The sequence below is a fragment of the Pelobates fuscus genome, chromosome 6 (genome assembly GCF_036172605.1).
Source record: "Pelobates fuscus isolate aPelFus1 chromosome 6, aPelFus1.pri, whole genome shotgun sequence".
In the NCBI taxonomy this organism is placed as follows: domain Eukaryota; kingdom Metazoa; phylum Chordata; class Amphibia; order Anura; family Pelobatidae; genus Pelobates; species Pelobates fuscus.
The window spans coordinates 66,632,031-66,655,789 of record NC_086322.1 but is presented as its reverse complement, the minus strand read 5'-3'; the positions used below and the strand labels follow the sequence as shown (position 1 = coordinate 66,655,789).

Below are 23,759 nucleotides of genomic sequence, written 5' to 3'. Positions count from 1 at the left end.
TTACTAATACAATGCAGATTCTGGAACGAAGGCTACTAAGTCTATAGCCATTTTCATTGCTAATCCTCTCTATGTAACAGAGAAAATTCATAATTTCAATCAACAGATTGAGGGAATAGAGAACAGCTGCCCTGAATACTATAAATGGTATGGTAATTATAAAACATAAACAAATAGGGCATTCGACTTTTAATAACATAATTGGTACTAGTGTATGTGGAAGTAAGCAGTGCCCTTTAAGTGGCTAAACCAGATTACATGTTCTTACTTCTATAGGACACTAGGAATCTAGAACACCACAATAATTGCTGGTGGTCCACTGTATATCAGTGAGATGTTCACCCTCTGCCTTTCTCCTAGGCCCCTCAGCTGCCCAAGCAGCAAAGTAATCACACCACAAGTAAAAACTAGATGACCCATCACTTCCCACATTAGGAGAACACAAGACCACCCATCCTACTTTCAGTTAGAAACTAGAAACTTGACTCTATAACAAGGTTTCACGTCCTTTCATCCATTAGCCTCTCTTGCACATTTCTACACCTTCCAATTCCCTTCCTATCTCCAACCACAAGTTGTTTTATTGAGTATGGAAGCAGGGTTCCCGTCTTACAGCACCATGTAAGCTTTAAAACAGGCAGAGATAGATCCTAAACAAATTATTAGTACATGATGTCCTCTGGAGCCACATTTGCTTCTTCTGTCTTAGTCTTAAATTTAGGGAGGCGGATCGCACTCGCTGCCATTAGCAGCATGTTTACAGCGTGTGTTGCTCCGCTTGCCACACATAACCAGAAGGAGTCTTCATACTTTTCTTCCAAGATGACTATCCTGAAAACGTTTTCACGGAAGTTTGCTATTCTTTCTGTGAGTTGATGGAGTTGAACGGCAGCAATAAAGCTTGTTATAGCAAATACAATGAACAAACCTGCAAGGAGATAAAAAGTCAGATGTGACTTGCACATAACTGATGGATGGATAGACAGATGGATGGATGTTTGAATGGATCAGTTGGTAATGTGATGGATGAATGTATTTAAAAGGTGTGTTTATCTAAGTGGTCCTCTTGTTATAATGCTCCTGTTGTTCCATTGATAATCCTTGTGCAGTAACTTGACCCACAACACCTTCAGTTGTACCCTGCTGTAATCTGTACCAGTTGCATATTCAATAGATTATGCCCCAGGAAAATTGGAGGTGGTTACATAAGTATTAATGATGCACGGAGGGTTACTCCAAGCACCATGGCTAGTTCAGTGATTTGATCATGGAGCCTGGAGTCTGTTTGTGACACTGCACATACAGACTTAAAGTCCGTGACTGCAAGAGATATAACCCCACCTCCGGCAGCATCATTAACTAGCCTGCAACAAGAGTTCCATACTGGCTAATGTTGATTCTGTGCATATTTGATGTCTGTCATCGGCAAGCATAGAATGCTGTTGACAGATGACCAATGGTATGTCCTCCGGGATGTCCCTTCACCTGCAATGACAGAGGAAGATTGGGTTGAGGGAGAACTGGACTCAGCATTGGCCTGACTACTCAGAGAATGTAAAAAAACTTTTTTAGACTACTAGATCTAAAATTTCTGCAATCAAGTGAATACATTGTTTTGGAATCCTTCATCATACCATTCTGGCACTCATTCCTTTAAATGTGAAGCTGATTATCTACTAGGGATCCAGGGGACTGCAATCCAGAGGTTCATTCTTATGCTCTTTGGTTTCTTTTTCATGACACAACTAGATAGACACACAGTTATCTGTAGTAATATCATTGATTGTGCTACCTGCAATTAAATTCCATAGGCATATTCCAGCAGGGCCTTTAATAGTGCGATAAGGAGCCTTTAGTATATTGTGGACACAGAACCCAAAACTGACGAGTGCAAAAGCAATAGCTGAGAAGAGGAAGAGGATTATTGCCACGTGGAGAGAGGTGTTCAGAGTTTTCACCATGTCTGGAAAAACTGAAAATACAAACATCATACATTTAATTATATAACGCAAACAATACAGTAACAAGGTTACCAGCTAAATGTCTCCAATGTTCTCAGTAATCAGTTAAAGTGTGCAGTAGAACATTGTGAGTCTAGTTTTGAGTTCAGAGGTGAGACATTCAAAGGGAACCTGACTAGGTAAATTGAATGTTACATTTAAACTATAGCTGTCATCCCTGTAAGTAAGTGCTAAGATTAGCAAGACACGGGAAAGGGTATGGATTTAAAGAGACTCCAACAAAAGACAACTACAATTTCACAGTGTAAATGTGCATGCATAAGGGGGTAACAACTCAATTATATTGAGTGCTAGCTGAGCTTGAAGAGTATTCACACTCAAAGTATGGAAAACGCATAGACTGAGACACCAACAAGTGTGCCCAATCTACACTAGTATTGCCCAACGCCTTCCGGTTTGAAGCCTGGAATTGGAAGAGCTAGGCACACACCTCCAGCCATTTTATGCTTTTTCATTCTACCAGCCTTTTAATTTTTGCATTTTTCTTTCTATACCCACAGCTTCCTTCTTTCTATCTTCTTCAGCTTACCACCTATTTTCCTTTCTAGTCTCTTATCCTTATGTTTCTTGGTTCTTTGTCTCTCAACTTATTTCACATTTCACATTACCTATCTTTCTCAACCCTCCCTTTTCTGTCTATGGCCATTTTGTCAGAGTTCCCCTCTACCGTATCCCTTTTATCTCCCCAATCTATCTCTCTCAGTTCTGTTGCTACGCCATTGTCCTTTTTCTCTCTCTGTATGTTACATGCCCGTTTTCCAACCTTAGTTCTGCCACACTTTCTGCCACTTAACATTTACTAAATCTGTATCTTCTTTGATGTGTGGCTGCATTTTTTTTTACTTGTACAGTCTTTATGTCTATTTGTCAGCATTTCAGACCTTGTCGTTATGTCTGTCTGCCACTTTTTTTTCAGCTTGCTGCTGTGTGTTGTTAAATGAACAAACCCTGGAATGTTATTTAATCTTATATCTGTTGTGTCTTTCAACCCCTTCATACTCCATATTAATTTCTCTTTTTGGGACTGCAGGGTGAGAATTCGATTTTCTATGTAAACAATGTGTAATCTGTATAGAAAATGTTTCTCTGAATAATTTATTGGTTAAAAAGTGACACCCTAACATCAATTATGCCTTTCCATGGAGAGTCCTATCTGTCTCCTCTCTATTATTATTATGTATCATTCTGTCTTACATGTATGTATATATCATTCTGTCTGTGTATATATTCTTTTTTTTTTCCCTTTTTTTTTTTCCTTTCCTCAGTCTATTACTATTGTTTTTTAGTTTATGTTTCATTCTGTATTTCTGTTTTATATATTTTCTGGGCATTTTAACCCAGTCAGAATAATTATTTGGAAATGAATTACAATATATATACATGACAAATAGTTTAATTATTACAATGTGGTCATAACTGAAGGTGAAAAAAATTAAATTAAACAAATACATGTTACTTATGTTTAATATCTAAATAACTTAAAATACATAAAATTTGATTTAAAATTAAAAAAAAATTAAAACAATACTCACTAGTGAACGTGAAAACTCGCTTTCCCAAGCCACACTGTCTCACTTTTCCACCCTGGAAGATTCCATAGTAAATGTCCCCAATAAATTTCACCAGTTCTGGATCCGACGCATTAACCAAGTCAACTCCTGTTTGACAAAGGGTTTTTCCAGTCATCCATTTCTGAGTTGCCATGGCAACGATTATCAACAAAAAGGAGACCAAACTGAAAGCAGAAGCCAGAGAAAATATAATTTTCTTAAAGCATCCAGGCATCCTAACGCGTTTAAGAAATCATCCCTGGCACTGCAGTGCTGCACAAGCACTTCTTCAAATGATTTTTGGATATTCGAGGGTTACTGAGATGATTGGATAGCTCCATAGTTAATACAGTGTTTGGAGGATAAAGATGCCCAGCATACCTACGAAAATTTCAGCCTGCAGCTTGAAAAGCACTTTGCAATGGAGATCTTCAGGGATAGGTAAACTGGTGTAGCTTTGATCCTAGAGACAGTAACCTAATCTGTGTCGCCCTCCTAGGATTTCATCGGCCGCTTTTATCGTCTCTTGTTTTAAATACTCAAATAACAGTCGCTACAAAGTGGCAGAGTAAATTATTATTATTATTACTGGTTTTATTTATGAAATAAATAACATATTCCAAAGTGCTGTTCAATGGATAAATTAAACATACATGTAATAATAACAAAACAAGGTAAGGAAAAAAATTTGATTAGGGCCTTGCTCAAAATATGGTAATTGTTCAGAAGAAGGTAAAATAGAGTTAGCTCTGTCAGTGGCATGTCTGCCAAATATTCCTGATCTGGTGGAATCATCCCGAATTTGCGTTATATTCTACTGTCAAAGGTTTGTTTCCTGGTGTCCAGAACAGGGGGTGCAAGGGAAATGTCCACAATTGACAAAGCATAATTGCATTAATAGACATGCACATGTTATTCAGCCTTAAAAGAACACAAGCACTATAACCACAACAGTGTGCAGTGGTTATGGTGCCAGGAGTGCGTTAGCATCACCAATGTAAGTAGTGAAACCATTTCCTAAAGTTTTAAGAATTTACTTGTGGTCCTCCAGGCACTCGTCACCTTCTCCACTGAGAGCTGGAAGCTCTTTCACTGAGTTTCTGGTACTTCTCTAATTATTAATATTGGTATTTATATAGCGCCAACTAATTCCGCAGCGCTTTACAATATTATGAAAGGGGGGAAATTTACAATAAATGAGACAATTACACAGTGACACAGGAACAACAGGTAGATGCGGGCAAACGGTTTAACTACTTAAACAAGGGGGCACAAAGGCACTCCTGGCACCATAACCACTACAGCATCACTACACTGCAATCTTGCTTCCTTAGAGCTTGGGCTTACAGAAGTACTTCTCTAACACTAATGGACATTAACCCCTTAAGGACCAAACTTCTGGAATACAAGGGAATCATGACATGTCACACATGTCATGTGTCCTTAAGGGGTTAAAGACGTTATGAACTTTTACTCCTATCATTCTGATGCAGGTTTTACCCTTGTGGCATCGAAATGGTTATTATACTCACTTTTGCACATGCAAGAGGTTAATTTAGTTGGTTAAAGAAGATGAGATTTTTGGGGGGAGTGTATGGGGAAGTTAGAAAGTTATGTGATGACAATAGAGGATACAAGGAGAATCTTAAAAAGGTATACACAACTCATGTCATTGAATTGCAATTACTAGTGTTATTTGTACAAATGTCTATGGATTTCATTTTTATGAAATTTTACAATGGGATTTACTGGTAATGTAAAAAATAAAATAAAAAAGGTAATCAAGCTGAGCTCTAAACTGCATGTACTGCTGTCAATTAACACAGAGACAGAGAAGACACTAAGACAGAGACAGTGATGCCTTCTATGTTGCAATTTCCTGCTATTATACTCCACAAATCAAAAGCTGCTGTTATGCTAGTAATTGAAACATTTAAATCAGATGTTTGGAATGTCAACAGACATCTTTTCATTATAGCACAATTTGTCTCAAATGGTGATTAGCAACAGAGGAAGAATGTATTTTTTACCTATATTGCTGCACAATAATATACTACTTACATGAATATTGACATGTTTAATATCTTAATATAATCTTTATGTTATACATATACAGCATCTCATTACTTTTCTTATGCATGTATATTTAATTTTTTGAAGAAATAATGTGCCTACCATTGAAATTCCACCCTAATAGCTATCTATACTGGTATGTTGATAAGTAAAGTAAAAATGCCCCCATCCCTCCTGTGTTTCTGGATCTCTGTAGTCACTCGGATCTTTTTAAATATCTTTGGGAGCCCAATAAGATCGTATGGAAAAGCCCAAAACTAAAAATGAAGCTCCTTGATCTACAATCTGACTATGCAGTAGGACAAGAAAATATGAGGCTCCTAAATCAAGTGAAATCTCACTAAATGATTGGTGGAAAGAATTGGACTCCACCTTGAAGATTTAGATATATATTTTTGTCTTACGATGGTGCATGATAATTCTGAGACAGAAAACATTCAGAACTGCTTTTTCTCGAAAGGAAGAGTGAGTCCTGATATGGAAAATCTTAGAGATGGATCAACAGTTCATTCTGTACAAGGATGGCCTGAATTATGCGCTTACTGCGTTATAGGATTGTCATCTCCAATTTGATCATCTGCCTGCCCAAGAAGAACCTAGTCAGCTAAACATTTTAACAATCTGAACTTGGGGAGGAAGGGTTTCTTGCCCTCTCTAACCTCATAAACGCACTGGCTAAACAATAGTTCTTCTTAAAATAGCAGTACAAGTATTATACTTGAATTCCATTTTGGGGAGGTGTGTATGCTTTCATACCGCCCATAGGAAAGCATTACTTAATGCTTTCCTATGGGGATCTAAATTCACAATGCGATTTTCTCACTGAGAATTGCGGTAGAGCCTCTAGTGGCTGTCAGGGAGACAGCCACTAGAGGCTGGATTAACCCTGCAATGTAAACATAGCAGTTTCTCTGAAATTGCTATGTTTTCAGCTGCAGAGTTAAAACCAGGGGGACCTGGCACCCAGACCACTTCATTGAGCTGAAGTGTTCTGGGTGCCTATAGTGGTTCTTTAAAGGGACACTATAGGCACCCAGACCACTTCAGCTCATTGAAGTTGTCTGAGTGCGGTGTCCCACTCCCCTTAACCCTGCAAGTTTAATTATTGCAGTTTCTCAGAAACTGCAATAATTACCTTGAGGTGTTAAATCCTGCTGGGGGTTTAAGAGACCAAACTGATGCTGGACGTCCTCACGCTGTGCGTGAGGACATCAAGCATCTGCTAAATCCCCATAGGAAATGATTGATCCAACAGAGAAGAAGAGAGCCTGACCCATCGCTGAGGGACAATCTCAGATGAATCTACACAAAGTCGCTGTTCTTGATTGGTTGATTGGATATCAGGATGGCGCGAATTTTGGATATTTAAACTTGGCAGTAGGAGATTTCAGCACACACCCTTCAGATGCCCCTGAGGATATCCACGATAGGACGAAACGCGAAGGGCTTTGGGATTATACATTGTTTTTATTGCTTTGTTTATCTTTTGTTTTTATTTTTTGCACTTCTGCACTTCTGTTCCTGTGAAATACTACCTCGTGTTGGACAGCAGGCTTTTGTTGATATGCCTTACATTAACTTTTATCTTGTGAGTGTAACATGAATAAAGTGTTTTTTGGTGTTAAAAATACTACACTATGTTTTTGTCCCTTTTCCTTTTTTCCCTATGTATTCAATAAGCGAAAGGATGCGGCAAGAAGGACGTGTACGCTAATATCTTACTACATGCCTGAATTATACGTACTTTTGTGAGTACAATACATACCTACATTCATTGTTTTGGTGACAGACAATATTACACTATTTTGTGTTTCTTGTTTGTAATTCTTTTTAGATTGTATAGCTATATATAGGTAGTTTTTGAAGCTGTATCAGCTTTAGTTTTGCTGGGATGGGACAGATTAGGAAATTTCCCTAGGAGCTGAGAGAAATGGCATCTGAACAGGTTAGATGGCAAGCTCTGCCCCTAATGTACATGTAATCTTAATGTCTCTATTAGTGAAAGAAGAATGTGCATGCATGCAAAAGTACAGTGAGTGTGCTTCTCTTACCCAGCCAATAACCCAATCTTAACCCCTTAAGGACCAAACTTCTGGAATAAAAGGGAATCATGACATGTCACACATGTCATGTGTCCTTAAGGGGTTAAAGGAACACTATAGGGTCAGGAAGACAAATATGTATTCCTGGCCTTATAGTGTTAAAACCACCATATAGCCCCCCTCCTTGCCCCCCATAAATGTAGCAAAATCTAACCTTTACTTCAGTCTGCTGCTGCTGGCTCTGCCCCTGATCTGCCTACTTGGCTGACATAATCAGAAGTGATTTTCTCAGCCAATCACAATGCTTTCTCATAGGAAAACATTGGATTGACTGAGATTGTAAATTCTAATGATCTCAGCCAATAAGGTGGGCTGGGGTGGGGGTGGGGTGTGCAGAGCTAGCTAAACATAGCCCTGGTCTCTCCTCATAGAGGTGCACTGAATCAAAGCTTAGCTACTTCAGGCTAAATGTTGCAATCCAGATGTCCAATTACTAAAATTTGGCATTTAATTAATAACCCTGACTCCCTTTTTAGTACAAAAAAATAAAAATAATAACCACTGCCCCTCAAGATTAAATGAATTCTATAGTGCCAGGAAAACAAACCCATTTTTCTGGGACTATAGACTCCTGCGGTGCCCCCCTTCAGTCACTTACCTGAATCCAGCGCCGATGTCCCTCAACCCTAATATAATGCTGCTCCCACCTATCTATCCTCCCTTATACACAAGTATGTCCTGTCTAATCCCTTACGATCTGCTGAAGACTTACGTCTATCTTCTGTCCGTACTCCCACCTCTGATGCTTGCCTTCAAGATTTCTCGAGGGCTGCACCGTTCCTGTTGAACTCGCTTCCCTCCTCCGTTAGATGCTCACCCAGTCTCCACTCCTTCAAAAAATCGTTAAATACCAACTTCTTCATAAAAGCGTATCAATTAAACTGTTAATAGCTCCTGACTGATTCCTCTTCTGCAACTGTCACTAGTCTAATACTATCCTTACCTTTTTTGTGTCATTTTACCCCACTCCCTCTAGCATATAAGCTCATTGAGCAGGGCCCTTAACCCCCCTGTTCCTGTGTGTCCAACTTGTCTGGTTACAAGTTTGCAACTACATGTCTGTTCGTCCACCCATTGTAAAGCGCTGCGGAATTTGATGGCGCTATATAAATAATAACATAATAATAATACTAATAACCCTGGGTCAGGCTCTACTCACGCTCCTCCCCGGCCGTCAGCCGGCGGGGGAGACCTAATGCGCATTTGCGGCAATGGCTGCACTCTCATTAGTATTTCCCCATAGGAAAGCATCAATGCTTTCCTATGGGGAAATACTAATGAGAGTGCAGCCATTGCCGCAAATGCATTATTCAATGCTTTCCTATGGGGAAAAGTCTGACGCTGGAAGTTCTCATGAGGATGTCCAGCATCAGATAATGGACCAAAGCTCCGTTTCGATTCCTGAAGTCCCTCTAGTTGCAGTCTGGTAGACAACCACTAGAGAAGGAGTTAACCCTCAGAGGTAATTATTGCAGTTTCTCAGAAACTGCAATAATTACCACTGTAGGGTTAAGGGACATGGGACATTGCACCCAGACCACTTAAAGGAGCTGAAGTGGTCTGGGTACCTACAGTGTCCTATTAAGGTACATTCAGATTTTACAGGGTCATATTTTCAGTTTGGATACTTTGACGTTAAATTAACTTTGTATTCGCCTTGAATTCTTACTTTAGTGAATAACCCTATTACTTGCAAAATACCCACACAAAAAATAGGCTATAACAACTGATATATATATGTATTTTTATTTATTGTATATATTTTTTTTTCATTTTTTTTAGTGGGGTTATTTACTAAACTCCAAATGGTAGCGAATTGAAATCCAATTGGCAGACAATTCTGACTTAAATAGCCAACGTGTGACATTCGTCTGCATTCGGAATTTAGTGAATAGAGCTCATTGCACAGGACATCGGGGAACAAGAGCATGGCAAGCTAAGCCACGCCCACAACACTCAGTTCCTGCGTCCGAACGTATCAGCGCTGAAGGGGGAGCGCATCAACCCAATAGAACGCTGGAATAGCTCAGGACGGGAACGCTCGATCAGAACGCTGGAGGGAGTGACGTCAGTGCAGGAGGAGTCATGCTGCAGACACAGGCTTCTTCAATGACAGACACTGCTAACCAGAGAGCACTTTAACCCAGGGACTGACTCACTATGGCTGCTGCAGCAGAGGCTCACAGAGTGCTGGTGTATGGAGGAAGAGGGGCGCTAGGTTCCAAGTGTGTGGAATACTTTAAATCCAAGAACTGGGTAAGTCAACTAACAGTGATTTGTATGTATGTTAAAATAGTCTTTTGCAGCACTTGTTTTTCTTTTTTCTTGACACTTTATTATATACTCAATAATTTCCCTGTACGGTTCTAAGTGGATGTTGAGAGTTGTAGTTTTATCTTCAAGCCATCTAAACATTTAGGGAAAACTGTGCTGCTGTTTTTTGTTGTTGTTTTGTTTATGACCAGTGATGGCCCACCTGTTGCACTACTGCTGCTGTGGACTACAAGTCACAGGAATCCCAGACAGCTATTTTGCTGGCTGAGGATCACATGACATTAACTCCACAACAGCTGGAGCTTGTAAGTTGAGTTTTCACAGTCTTCGATCTCCTGTTTGCATGTCTCATTGATTGCTTGTATTCACCAACAGTCTAATATTTTCTATTTTTCCTGTTCTCAGTGGGTGGCATCCATAGATGTAACAGAGAATGCTAGTGCTAGTGCTAATATTGTGGTGAAGCTGTCAGATTCATTTACTGAACAATCTGATCAGGTAAGTGTGTTATTTTATATAGCGTTAAAAATGTAGCTTCTCTAAATCATTGTATTGACCTGTATATTTGCAAAACCAGTTGTTGAGATCGGTAGAAACTTGACCAGTTTGTGATAAGGAATTAGGAAAATCTTTGCAACATGCAGACCTAGAAAAGGCTAGCAACATTTCATTGTTTAAGAAATAGATAGGCAAAGGAAAAATCCCTTGAGTTGGTAGGGTCACAACTTGCATGAAAATCATGGAAGTTGTAGTTTCACAAAACTGTTCACCACTAGTATAAGTCATTGGTTATCAAAACAAGGCCTCTAGTGTTCCAGGGTCCAGGTTTAACATTATTGTATGTGGTAAAACTGGGAAATATCTGAACCTTAAAGAGTGTGTAGACTAAGTAAGGAGAGATTGATGGAAGATTTAGAACAGTGACTTGATTAAAGAGGTGCTGAAATGTTCTAAAAGTGGAGCAATTGCCAATGGAAAAAAAATTGCAAATTCTATTAGTTTCCATACTAATTGCGCAATTTTTTTTTTTTTTTTTAGAACTTTGGAGCACTTTTTTGATAACAGCACTCACTGACCTTTCCTTGATTTTATTTATTAATTGTAAACTTGTGTAATTATGTCAGTATCTTACAAGTATAATTGGGGGAGAAAATACCTCACTGGCTGTCACTCAAACAGCAATGGAGGTTTTCTTCTGCATCCATTAGCTCCACAGAGCTGACGGAAGCGACAATCCTACTAAGCTAGCGCATGCCTGCCTCTCCCCCTTCTCAATGAGCTGTGCTACAATGGAACCATGTGGCTGCATGCATGCTTGCGACTCCAGCACAGAGGCTTCTAAATGAGTGGTGTGTTCTCCCCAGCACAGGTTGAGAGAATGTGGCGGGGAGAAAGTGTTAGGGCCTGCTGCTTTTATATACCCACAAAGAAAACCTGGAGAAAAAATATATATGCATGGTTTTATTGCAGGTTTATCTACTAAATGGTAAACAAAGTATAAGCGGGGAAATAATTCAGTGATTCAATTTCAATTCAGGTCAAATCTAGCCAATTTCATACTCCTTTAGTAAGTGGCGAATTGACAGGGGATTTGCAAATTTTAGACCCAAAAAAATTGAAATTTCTCGATCTTTCCATATTTCTAGCTTTTCTGTTTTTGAAAAATGTAAATAAAATAAAAAAAAAGCAGTGTTTTGACTTTTATCCACTGATTTTATTTTTTTTCTAAAAAAGAGAAGTTTTGTGGAGACATAATGTTGCGTCTTTAGAAATGTGCAACCTCTCATGTTAACTTTATGTCTGAATGTTATAATTGTATTTTTTTTCTTAACTTCTTTCTTAGGTCACATCTGCTGTTGAACAGCTCCTGGATGGCCAGCAAGTGGATGCCATTTTGTGTGTGGCTGGAGGCTGGGCAGGTGGCTCGGCAAAGGCGAAGTGTAAGTTCTGTTTATTCTGTAGTTAATCCGCTCTAAACACTGTTACAGTATCTGTTTAGTTGTATTTTTTTTTTTTTTCTGATGCTTCGTCTGCTAGTTGGGAATATGGTCCAAAATAAATGTGAGGGTTGGTTGCCAAAGCACCTTCATCATTTAAAACCACAATTGTTATATGTACAACTTTATCAGGAAGAGTAGTTTGAGAGCATATTTTCCTCATCCGTAAATCACACTGGGGGGGTGGGATACAATCTCCCCATTACATTGGGTAATATAGTTCAAGGAGCAATTCACAGTGAGTCAGCAGGTTTTTTTTGCCCATGTGTGTGTCTGGCATTAATTCTTGCTGGGGTTGAATTCCACATGCAAACTGCTCTTGTAGCTTTTCGTGTCTTCTTTCAATTGTGTGTGTGGTGTTGTGTTTTTTCTTTTTTTCTTTTTCTGAAGATTAATGGTTTTTATCTGCCCCTCCATGGCTGTGACATCCAGAGCTGACCTACAAATTCAAAGAGTGTCTTATGTAGGGCTTTACTTACTATAGTGGAATATTACAAAATTAGGCCAATATATTAATTTCATGTATATGTTTAAAAAAAAAAAAAAAAAGATACAATTCGTATCTTGTAATACATTTTTTTTTTTTTTTTTTTTAATGACAAGCTTTCGGGAGAACCTCACTTTCTCAATTCTGAAGCATTTCTGAGCAAGACGACACATAGCATTCAAAGTTGAGTTGTGATACAGGGGTTAAAGCGACATGAGTGCAGATAAGACACAGGTTTGATAGAAAACGCACACCATTCTTGCAGATGGTCATAAATATCTTATGTGAAGATCAGAGTGAGGGAGGGGGAGAGGGAGAAAAAAAACGTGCAGAAGATGGTAGAATAAATTGGAATGCATTTTAAAATGTTGATACATATGACAGAACAGTAAGATAATGTCAGGGAGTGCTCATGTAAAGTGTTGGTAGTGGGACAGGAAGCCCAAATCAATATTTAGTCCTCTATTTTTACTGTTAAACAATTTGATTAGTCAGGTTTCAAAAGTTTTTTTCTTTCTTGGGTATTTAAAAAAAAAAAAAAAAACTTTCAGTACTTTGATGTTTAGGTCCTTCATTGAGTGGCCAGGCCGGGTAAAGTGGTGCAGGATGATTCCTCTTTGTGGTGTTTATTGGAGTGTCTGTGCATATTCATTAGCTATTTAATGGCTGGGTGGTTTCCCCAATGTAGTATCCTAGGTGGCATTTGGTGCATTCAATCATGTATACCACATTGCTGGATGTGCAGGAGTATGATCCATTAAAGGACCACTCTAGTGCCAGGAAAGCATACTCGTTTTCCTGGCACTAGAGTGCCCTGAGGGTGCCCCCACCCTCAGGGACCCCCTCCCGCCCGGCTCTGGAAAGGGGAAAGGGGTAAAAACTTACCTTTTTTCCAGCGCTGGGCGGGGAGCTCTCCTCCTCCTCTCCGCCTCCGTTCCTCCCCGTCGGCTGAATGCGCACACGCGGCAAGAGCTGCGCGCGCATTCAGCCGGTCACATAGGAAAGCATTCATGATTTTCACAGTGAGAATCACGCAAGCGCCTCTAGCGGCTGTCAGTGAGACAGCCACTAGAGGATTAGGGGGAAGGCTTAACTAATTGATAAACATAGCAGTTTCTCTGAAACTGCTATGTTTCTAAAACAATTAGTTAACCCTAGCTGGACCTGGCACCCAGACCACTTCATTAAGCTGAAGTGGTCTGGGTGCCTAGAGTGGTCCTTTAATGCTGTAGGTAAATCACACTTGGTGTGTGTGGCTGTTTTGTCTGTGCATATGTGCGGACACTGTGTGGGTGTGTATATATGTGTATCTACAGATATATCTATCTCCAACAGCCTAAAATGTTGCAATTTATTTACTTTTTATATATTTGTGTAAATCGTTATCATAACCCTTTCTATACTTTGTTTTATATTGTTTTGTGTTTCCCAGCTTATGCATGTTTGATTACTTGAATATGGTATTCAATAAAACACAAACAGGGATATATATATTTTCCCTTTCCGTTCAGAGATATAATCTATATTACTATATGTTTTTGATGAGCTGTAGTTTCAGTGGTTAATAATTACACTGCAAGATAATGGTTGACCATATATTGATTTGCTCTGAAGAGCATAATTTTGTATTTCTAGTAATCTGTGTTTATTTAGAAAGGGAAAAAAAATCTGTTCACTTTCCTTGTCAGTCTGGTCTAATAATACATCCTGCACATCAAATAACCCATCACGATAAGGAGGTCATTAATAAATCCTCTAAAAATGTAAAGCGAAACTTCAGTCTGGAAATGACCACTCTCTTTCAATGGATAACCTAAAATGAGAAGAAAAAATATTTTTCTTCTCCAGATTAACTATCATTAGTGTTTGCTTTAACATTTTATCTACAAATGGTTGTAAGAGGCACATTCTATCCATTAGGCCACCTGGTCACATTTTATTTGTGACCTCTTTGACCCTGACATGTGGCTTCCCTTGCTCTTTCCACTGACCTTCCAGTTTGACTTTAATGCCAGCAACCTCTTGTGTAATAGCCAAAGGCTCCAGACTAGACTGTTAATAGTTTCAGGCAAGCAACTGGAGGCTACGGATTACTCAACCAACACATTTTTGATTTGGTTATAATTTTTTTTTTTTTTTTCTTTTTATAATGAATAGCATGCTAACAATCTGAAAGGTGTGTAGCATATGTCTCCTGGACATGTTTCTCATAATTTAAAAAAAAAAAAAAAAAAAATATATATATATATATATATATATATATATATATATATATATTTTTTTATTTTTTTTTATTTTACACTGAGGTTACCTACAGCTGTTCTGCATATTTATTTATTTTGTCATGTAGATTGTAGGCATTTTTTTCTCTCTCTGCCACTTAATCTTCTAATATCTAATAATATTAATGAGGATTATTATTATTTAAATCTTAAGTTTGTTTTCTTAACTTTTCACACCAACACCTATTGTACATAATGTAGGTTATAAACCATTTCATGTTAATACATGCACTCAAAGTACCAGTAACACAGATTGCAGTTACATCAGTTAGCTGATATAGCATTGTTGTAATTGTTATGCCTGTTGGGGATTAGGAGTTGAGGAATATCCCATGTAAGTGAACCAACATTCCCACACTTCAGTAAAGCGTTTATGTTTGGGGCTTGTCGGACACCGTTTAGTAAGTGCTATGTGTTAATACTGTTTAATAAGGACTGCTTTTTTTACTGACCTATCCAGGAGGAAAGCAATAATGGAAGCATTTTCTGATTAATAACTTTGATGTGGCTGACTGTGTGTGTGTAATATATATATATATAATTTCTATTTATTTTTTTCTCCGTAGCCTTCTATAAAAGCAGTGATCAGATGTGGAAGCAGAGTGTTTGGACGTCAACCATCTCAAGTCATCTTGCAACAAAGCACTTAAAGGATGGGGGTTTGCTTACACTATCTGGGGCAAATGCAGCTTTGTCCGCAACCCCAGGTGAGTTTGGAGAAACTTTGTATTCTTCAGTGTTAATTTGACAATGAAGATTTCGTATGTGGGCATGTATTCTGTTCACTGTACTGTAAGAGGTATCACACTTGTGAGAGATTTTTTTTTTTTTTTTTTTAATTTGCTTTATTTTGCTACTTCAATTTAAATTCACTAGTTCAGTGTTTTTTTCCAGGCAATCAATAAAAGGCTGACAATTCTTAAGAGATGGGTGTGTTGGGTGTCACTAAATCTGGACTGTAATACATAAGATGGAAAGGGCAGTATGCACCCATCTCATGTGAGGAAATGAGGCGTATCAATGTATTTTGCTTGCAGATTCTGATATAGAATTAAAGTAAATTAATAAAGCAGAATATTTTTATTGTGCAAAATTATACTTTTTCAGGAAAATTTACAGACTGAGGTTTGTCATGTAAAAGAATTTCAGGATTCAGAGTTAAAATATGCATACAAAAAACATGGCAAACATTTTCATAATCTAGGGAAAAACACTTGTACTACAAAATTGTGGACAGAACAAGCAGGCAAGAATACAGGCTTTTTTTTTTTATTATTTCTTTTGTTCTTTTTCAGCTTCATAATCTATTTCAGATGATACTGTTACAGAAGTAAAATAAAGTTGGCTTCCTTGTATGCTTGGCACTTCACTCTAATTGTTACATTTGCTTACCCTATGATCTTAACCAGGACAGTAAAGTCTGGAACAAGTTAGATTGGCCCTACCTATAAACTGTCTGTAGTGCTGTAGTATTTATTTATTTTTTTCCCCTCATTAAGAAATCAAGTTTCACATTTTGATGGCTTTTAACTTGATACAAAAATAACATCGCTACAATGCACAAAAGTGAAGAAAATGAAGTGATTTACGTATGCTTGTATGGGCTGCTGTTTGAACTTACTTTTACAACTTCAAATGGAATCTGTTGACTTTGTCCTGTGAATTTTTGTTCTTTACACATGTGTTTCATTACACATAGCAGACAGTGTGTATTGCAAAAGAAGCATTTTGCAATACTAATCCATGATTTATTTCAGATAACTGCTTAAATACACATCTTAATTAAACAAGAATTACTTGTGGTCATTTTCGTTTTAATTAGTTTATTTATTTTTTTCTCCATTGCTAATGGTTTAGTTGCCATAATTATATTAGGGATTTTTTTTATTTCTTGATCTTCATTTTTAACAAAACGTATCAATTTAATTTTCCATTCATATCTCTCTGCTTTTGTGAATGTTAAAAAAACCAAAAAAAAAAACACTTTATTGGAACATGTACAGTGACAGGTCTCTAAGAAGGGGGAAAGTGAAAGGCAAATACATGTTTCGTGGTTGGATTGTCTGTCAGCTGTAGTATGACCCCTGCTTGTAACAATAGTTAACATGTTTTATTGTATTTTGTGAACATCTTCTGAGATATTGCTAGGACAGATGTTGTATGTGTTCTCCTGAAGATTTATCTTCGTATTGTCATTTAACCTCCGTTTCTGACATGTCTTTTAATAAAAGAATGTTTAGAAAAAAAAAAACAGCCACATATTGGAACATTCGGGAGTAAGAAGTATACAAAACTTTAGCTGAAGCATGTTCCTGTGTCACATGTTTATGGGCACTAAATATGGCTGTGTAACATCCTGTGTTGCTACTGAAACACACTTAATGGTAATTGTTCAGACCCTGTCTGGCATAACAAAGGTTATTGAAATCAACATGCTTTTTATGGCTACCCCTTCACCTTTGGAACATTGTGACAATTTGCCGTTTCCTTTCATCCTCCTGCAGTCATACCCTTTGCCCGCCCCCTCCCCCCCCCAAAAAAACACTCTCAAATAAAATCTACAAATGAGCTTTGCTTCAATACGACCAGTGCCTGTTATCTCTATAGATTGCACAGCTAGTGCCAAAATCCAGCCACAATAGAAATAATACAAGCAAAACGACTTTCTCTGTTCCAAACCTGCATCTACAGTACAATATTTTAGGACAATGACTGGGTAGAGCACATCAGCTCAACTGGAAAGATCAAGACACTCCATACAACATGAGCCTAAATTTAACATCTTTTTAGAAGCACATGTATAGTTGTTGGATTGACACAAACCAAGGGTCACTAAAGTGATTGCAGCCTGGCTTGTTACTCACTGTATTGCTTCTATGTGAGTTTTACTTCCCCATTAGCAAAGTCTATTTCATCCAGGTTTGGACAGTATTTATTGGTTGAAAATGCTAGCTGATCAGCAGCCAATTGATGCTTTCAAAATTGACACTGCTAATGTGAAAGTTAACCTCAGCAGTAATAGTACGGCCCGTGATAGTTTTTTTTTTTTTACTGTCCAAGGCCCAGCCATTTATCAAACCTTGGAGAACTGTAGCAAAGTTTCATCTCAGTGGAGTCCTGTGAGCATGGAGCTCCAGCTCCATCAGCCCTTCCTTGTTAAACCAACCCTTATAGTGATGGCTTTAAATGCTAAATAATGTGTATTTTATTGTGCATGTTTATAAATCCGAAATGGTTTGTGTCTCTTGTTTAAATAAAGTGTGTGTGTATATATAAAGGATGGCTCTCTGACTGTTGTCTTATAGAATTTTAATGTGAAATCTATCTTGTGAATCATCATTTGTACAATTTTCTTCTTTTTTTTTTTTTTGACGTGTTTAGGCATGGCAGCTTATGGCATGGCAAAAGCAGCTGTACATCAGCTTTGTCAGAGTCTTGGTGGTGAGAAGAGTGGATTGCCTACAAATTCTGCTGCTGTTGCTATCCTGCCGTGAGTAGTTTACTTGTCAAATAAGGTTCTGGCCTTTTTAAACTTTTGTGTTCGAGAATTTTCCTTGAAGTAACCCACATTTTTTATATCTAATAAAGCAGCATTCTTTTAAGCATCATAATTACAATAGTGCACCTCCTACGGTTCTAGTCCCTGCCTCCACTACAACCTTCAGAGAGGCAGAAGCTAGACTTCTTTAACGTTAAGCCCTGCATCAGCTGATCAGTTTAGCCAGTGTCATAGTCCTGCGTGAGCTGGCTGCAGGGAGCAGTGTCTGGCACTGCTCGGGTAAGAAATTAAACTGCTTAAAAGTGGTTTCCCTGTGTACAGTGGACTGTATGGGGTACTCCTGACAACATAACCACTAAAGTGTGTTATAGTGGTTATAGTGTGTGATGTGTTCATCTAATGCTTTATATAAATAATTAATTAAAATGAGAAAAGTCTAATTTTTAAAGTCCCTGCCGTGCTACAGATCCCCAGGCAAGCAAAAGCAGTGAGCTCTAATCAGACTATCCAGTGGCTCTATCGGTCAAAACCTCTTATGCTAATGTATGGGGTCTGATATTGTCACTGGGGTTAATGAGACATGCTTACTAGCCCGTGACAGTTGTATTAAAGGATTTTCCACTTTACCCACTACATGACAAAGGGAAAACCAGGTTGAGCCTGATGTAACATACAATCATTGTTTAAAAGAAAGCACATACTCTTTGAATTCTATGGTTTACATATTGGGATATAATCTGTTCTAAAGGTATTAACATTAGGTAAATAAAACAACACATGACAGATTACACTAACTGTTTTATGATTTATTTACCAAAAATAAAGTCCAAGTGGAGAAGCCATGTGTGGAAAAACGAAGTACACCCTTGATGCTTCCATAGGAATTAGGAGGCCAAGTAGCAGATTGGTGCTGCTAACCAAATTCCCTTGATTAATTTATCATCAGCAAGTGTGACCACCTCTATAAAAGCCGAAGTTTTAGCAGTTCCTGGAAAAAGAATGAACATGTATGGTTTGTTTGGAAGGTTTTCCAGAAGAAAGCCTCTTCTCTCTAAAAGAACTTGGCAGCACGGCTTAGGTTTGCAAAGTTGCATCTGAACAAACCACAAGACTTCTGGAAAAATGTCCTTTGGACAGGTAAGACCAAAGTGAAGGTGTTTGGCCATAATACATTTGGCCATCTGTACGACTGCTGAAGCTTGGCCAAAATTGGGTCAAGCAACAGGAAAATGATCCCAAGCACACAAGCAAATGTACAAGAAAAGGGCTGAAAGAGAAAAGAATCAAGTTGTTGCAACGGCCCAGTCAAGTTCTGACCTCAACCCGATTGAAATGCTGCGTCGGGACCTTAAGAGACCTGTGCATAAACAAATGCCAGCAAACCATAACAAACTGAAGCTACGTTGTAAAGAAAAATGGGCCAAAATTCCTCTACAACAATATAAGACAAATAACAGATATTAGTGCTTGGCCAAACTGCACTCACACACCGGTTAGCTCCATCAACCGTGATATGTAAAACATAACAGCAAAAAGGGTTGTGTGGTGCACCGTTATGAACAAATGTGTATATAGTGTGTGTGTGTGTGTGGTCACACCAAATTTAAAACTCTGAACCAGAAGTATATTCTAACTTATGTATACAAAGTACATCATTCAGGATAGAGATAAAACTCTTCAGATATTTAATCACTTGAATAAAAAAATAAAAAACATAGAAAAACAACAGCGTAATATGAGAGACAGCTAAAGTCAAACAGAAAATTATTTGCAAGTTATTGCTGTTAAATGTGGTTCTGCAAGCTATTGAGATCACAAGGTGTACTATAAAGTATACGGCATATTTTACAGTGAGAATGCATGGACAGAGGCATTGCACTAAAAGACTCACAGTAATCTGTAGTGGTTATAAAGCTCTGGGGGAAACCTGGTTCTAAACATATATTGATATGATTATTTTGCATTTTTACGGTGCTTTTGTTTTTAATTTTTTATTATTTTGCACAATATTGGAAAATCTAAAGAAAATCTTGCATGCAGCACAGATGTGTATGAAAGAGTATTTCAGTTTTTTATACATTTCCAGTGTTCTGTTTGCGTACTGTCTGCTGTTTTTGTGTGCCGGCGGCTTGATGATACAAAGTAGCTGGTTTGTATGTTCCGTGGTTTAATAAGCTTATCTCTTCCATTCTCAGTGTTACCTTGGATACGCCTGCCAACAGAGCATCAATGCCAGAAGCAGACTTTAGTTCCTGGACACCCTTAGACTTTATCGCTGAGTGAGTACATGATATGTTCTTATCTGACTGCACACTGTGTTCTTCTTCTCACTGTGTTGTTTGCCCTTTATTTCCGTTTCACATCAATGTAGGATGCTTAATTTCTGAACCATTACCCACCCTTTTATTAATGTTCTGTGTAACTGGCATCTTTCAATTATTATCCATTAAGAAAATACATTGGATGGTAATTATATGTAACTGTCCTTTTTGTCTGTAAATGAGCAGCTATCATGAATGTAAACCTAAAATAACAGAATAAAATCAATGTGTACTTTTATTTGAAGTTGTGTAAACTGTTGGATAGATGCAATACTACATGGCAGTACAGTTAACGGAGGACTTGGCAGAAGTGTCTGATGATCCGTTTTAACGTGGTACTCTGGGCATTAAAGCAGGATGCCTAATTAGTCTGTTTGGAAAAGGCCCTCCAATAACTATAACCTCCTGAGCTTATTGTAGTTGCTATGTGTGCAGCCTTTTTTGTTTTCAAGATGTTTGCCAGAATTGAAGGTCGTTTCCTCCCCCCACCTTTTTGACGTCTGGTCGTATCATGATTCAGCCTCACAGAATAGATGCTGCTTTGTGCCTGAATAACCATCTGATCTTTAGAAACTGCTGAATATTGGTTTATGGTTGTATCCAGAACTCCTCGATGGCATTATTTTTACCTAACCATTATTTTAGCCTGTATTTCATTCAATCTCACCAATTTAATGGTATACTCTGAACACCATAACAACTTCAGCTTGATAAAACCTTTTTGATGTAAAGATCATGACCCTGCAGTCTCACATTTAGGGCTGCTATCAAACATTTTGGGGCCACTGACACAGCTCCCCTGGGCCTCTTCCCGAGTGCACTCACAGGGCCCATCCTTAGTCCGTCCACAAGGATGTGGTGTGTATGGTGGATGTAGAATTTTTTCACGCGCATTAGACCTCCACATAGGAAAGCATTATTCAATGCTTTCCTGTGGGGATTTCGGCGATGCTGGAGTTCCTCAGGCAGAGCGTGATGACATCCAGCGTTGTTTAAAACCCTTTTCGTGTTCTAAGAACATGTAAGTCCTTCTAGTGGCTGACTGATAGACAGCCACTAGAGGAGGACTTAACTCTGCAAAGTAATTGCAGTTTACAAAAACTGTAATAATTACACTTGCAGGGTTAAGGGTGGTGGGAGTTGGCACCCAGACCACTCACGGTGCCTAGAGAGATATCAGCTATGCCTCACTGATGATGCCTAACAAGGCTGAAACGATCATCTGGGGTTGCTGTATCTCTCGTGCAGAGAGAACTTGCTGGCATTTCGGATCTGGACTGTCTGTATGGGTGGGACCAGTCTGATATGCTTCAGATATGTTCTCTCTGTAATGGCACAAGATGAGCTAAAACCAACTTGAGTTCTGAGCGGGGACCCACCGAAGGGCAGGCTATTTCAGCTGCTGTCCGTTCTCAGAATACTCTTGCGACCTGTTTTTTTTCTCTTGGCACCCAGACCACTCCAATGGGCAGAAGTGGTCTGGGTGCCTGGAGTGTCCCTTTAATTTGTTAGTTTGCAGGTGAGCTAATGCTGCATTTCATTACATTATTGCAGCCAGCTAAAGGTCACTAAATATCTCTGTGATTACTAGTCATTCCGATATGTTTACTAGTTTCCAAAATTTGGTTAAATGAACTTGAAATATTCAGCACCTGTTAATCTTTCTGATGAATCATTTCATTGATCATTTAGCTATTCTGACTTATTGAAATGTGTTTTTTTTTTTTTTTTTTTTTTTTGTCCTTTGAATAGAACGTTTTATAAGTGGACCAATGGAAACAACAGGCCAAAATCTGGTAGTCTCATCAAGGTGGTCACCGAAAAAGGAAAGTCCGAGCTAATTCCTGCTAATTTGTAAGATGAAGTAAATCTGTGATGAATTGAGTCTGGATTTAGTCAGACCCCATCTACAACCCTCACTTATGTTGTATGATATCCATTCAATTTACTGTCAACTTTTTGTCTAGTGTGGTTAAATAGCTATTTTACGGTCTATATGGACATATTGCCAACCCAAGTATTCAGGTATGTGTTCTCTTAAAAAGTGTATTTGTAGTTCAACCAATTCGAAGGTTTACATTACATTATTTCTGTTGTTTAAATAGCTTATGACCTGAAAGAGTAATGAAACGAAAACATGAATTTTTGTTTTTCCTGAAAGTCATGTTTTTATTAAAACTGTTCTCAGATATAAATGGGTCTTGTGTATTTATTTATTTTTCATGTACAAATACAATTTCCTTTTTAATAGCGTTACGTTTTAAAAAGAAACAAAAACATTTTTATTGGCTAGATCTAACAAATTCATTTAAAAATATCATTTTATTGGGTTATGAATAATGGAGCAGCATAATTGGTTTTCAATATGTGCTTTGATTTTTACATCTCTAGCCCTGGACAACGTATGTACACAGACGCAGCTTCTAATAGCAATTTCCTCATAACCTTGGAATGTGCATATTTATGCTATGTTGTAGAACACCAGCAAATTTATGAGCGCTAAATACATTGTGAACATTGAGAATGTTGGAATGAAGATAAGCCAGTCTGTAACAATTTGATCTAAAGATGCTCCATGTGTAACTTATACACACTTAAAAAAAAAAAATTGTATTGCTTCGCGATTAGGAAAGTCCTTTTTAGATTATGACCTGTCTGGCATATCGCATATCTTTGGGCATTAAGGGGTTAAAATGTAGACCACATTTCATTTAGTTAGATTAGCTTGCTGCCTTTGTTCACCTCCTATCATATTTACTACATGTAATCTCCTGTTGTTGGCAGTTATGGCATGCTCAGTCCTATGAGGGTTTTGTGACCTGTGACAGCACCCACTGGCACACAATGCTTAGTGAGCAGCTACTGTGAATAGCTTGGATATTGAAAAAGTCAACGAATGACAGCACTGACGTGATTAAAGCATGCCAATGTACAGATATGCAGGTTTTCTGTATGAGAAAGGACATCTAACCATTATTGATAAATATCTCATTTAAAAATATGTATGTCCCATCTTGCATCTTCATGCAAAGCTATATGTGCCTGATGTTTTTAGAGGGGTAAAAAATAAAATCTATATATCTCAAACCAAGGATGTGACTGCATTCACTATCTGCTAGTAATATTTATCTCTTTTGCCCAGCGTCAGCCACT

At 38.1% G+C, this 23,759-nt stretch overlaps 2 protein-coding genes across 2 annotated transcripts; one reads left to right on the top strand and one right to left on the bottom strand.

The window, feature by feature from the left end:
• Positions 1–662: 662 nt before the first annotated feature.
• CLRN2 (clarin 2) lies at positions 663–3,806 on the bottom strand. The gene is made up of 3 exons (XM_063459887.1): positions 3,554–3,806; positions 1,793–1,972; positions 663–928 (listed from the first exon to the last, which is right to left on the bottom strand). Exons 1-3 carry the CDS (start codon positions 3,804–3,806, stop codon positions 663–665), a joined length of 699 nt encoding a protein of 232 aa, XP_063315957.1.
• A 6,003-nt stretch (positions 3,807–9,809) lies between these two features.
• Positions 9,810–22,801, top strand: QDPR (quinoid dihydropteridine reductase). The gene is made up of 7 exons (XM_063459886.1): positions 9,810–10,002; positions 10,426–10,518; positions 11,864–11,960; positions 15,353–15,493; positions 18,168–18,276; positions 20,481–20,564; positions 22,359–22,801. Exons 1-7 carry the CDS (start codon positions 9,907–9,909, stop codon positions 22,462–22,464), a joined length of 726 nt encoding a protein of 241 aa, XP_063315956.1. The 5' UTR covers positions 9,810–9,906; the 3' UTR covers positions 22,465–22,801.
• The last annotated feature ends 958 nt before the right edge of the window (positions 22,802–23,759 follow it).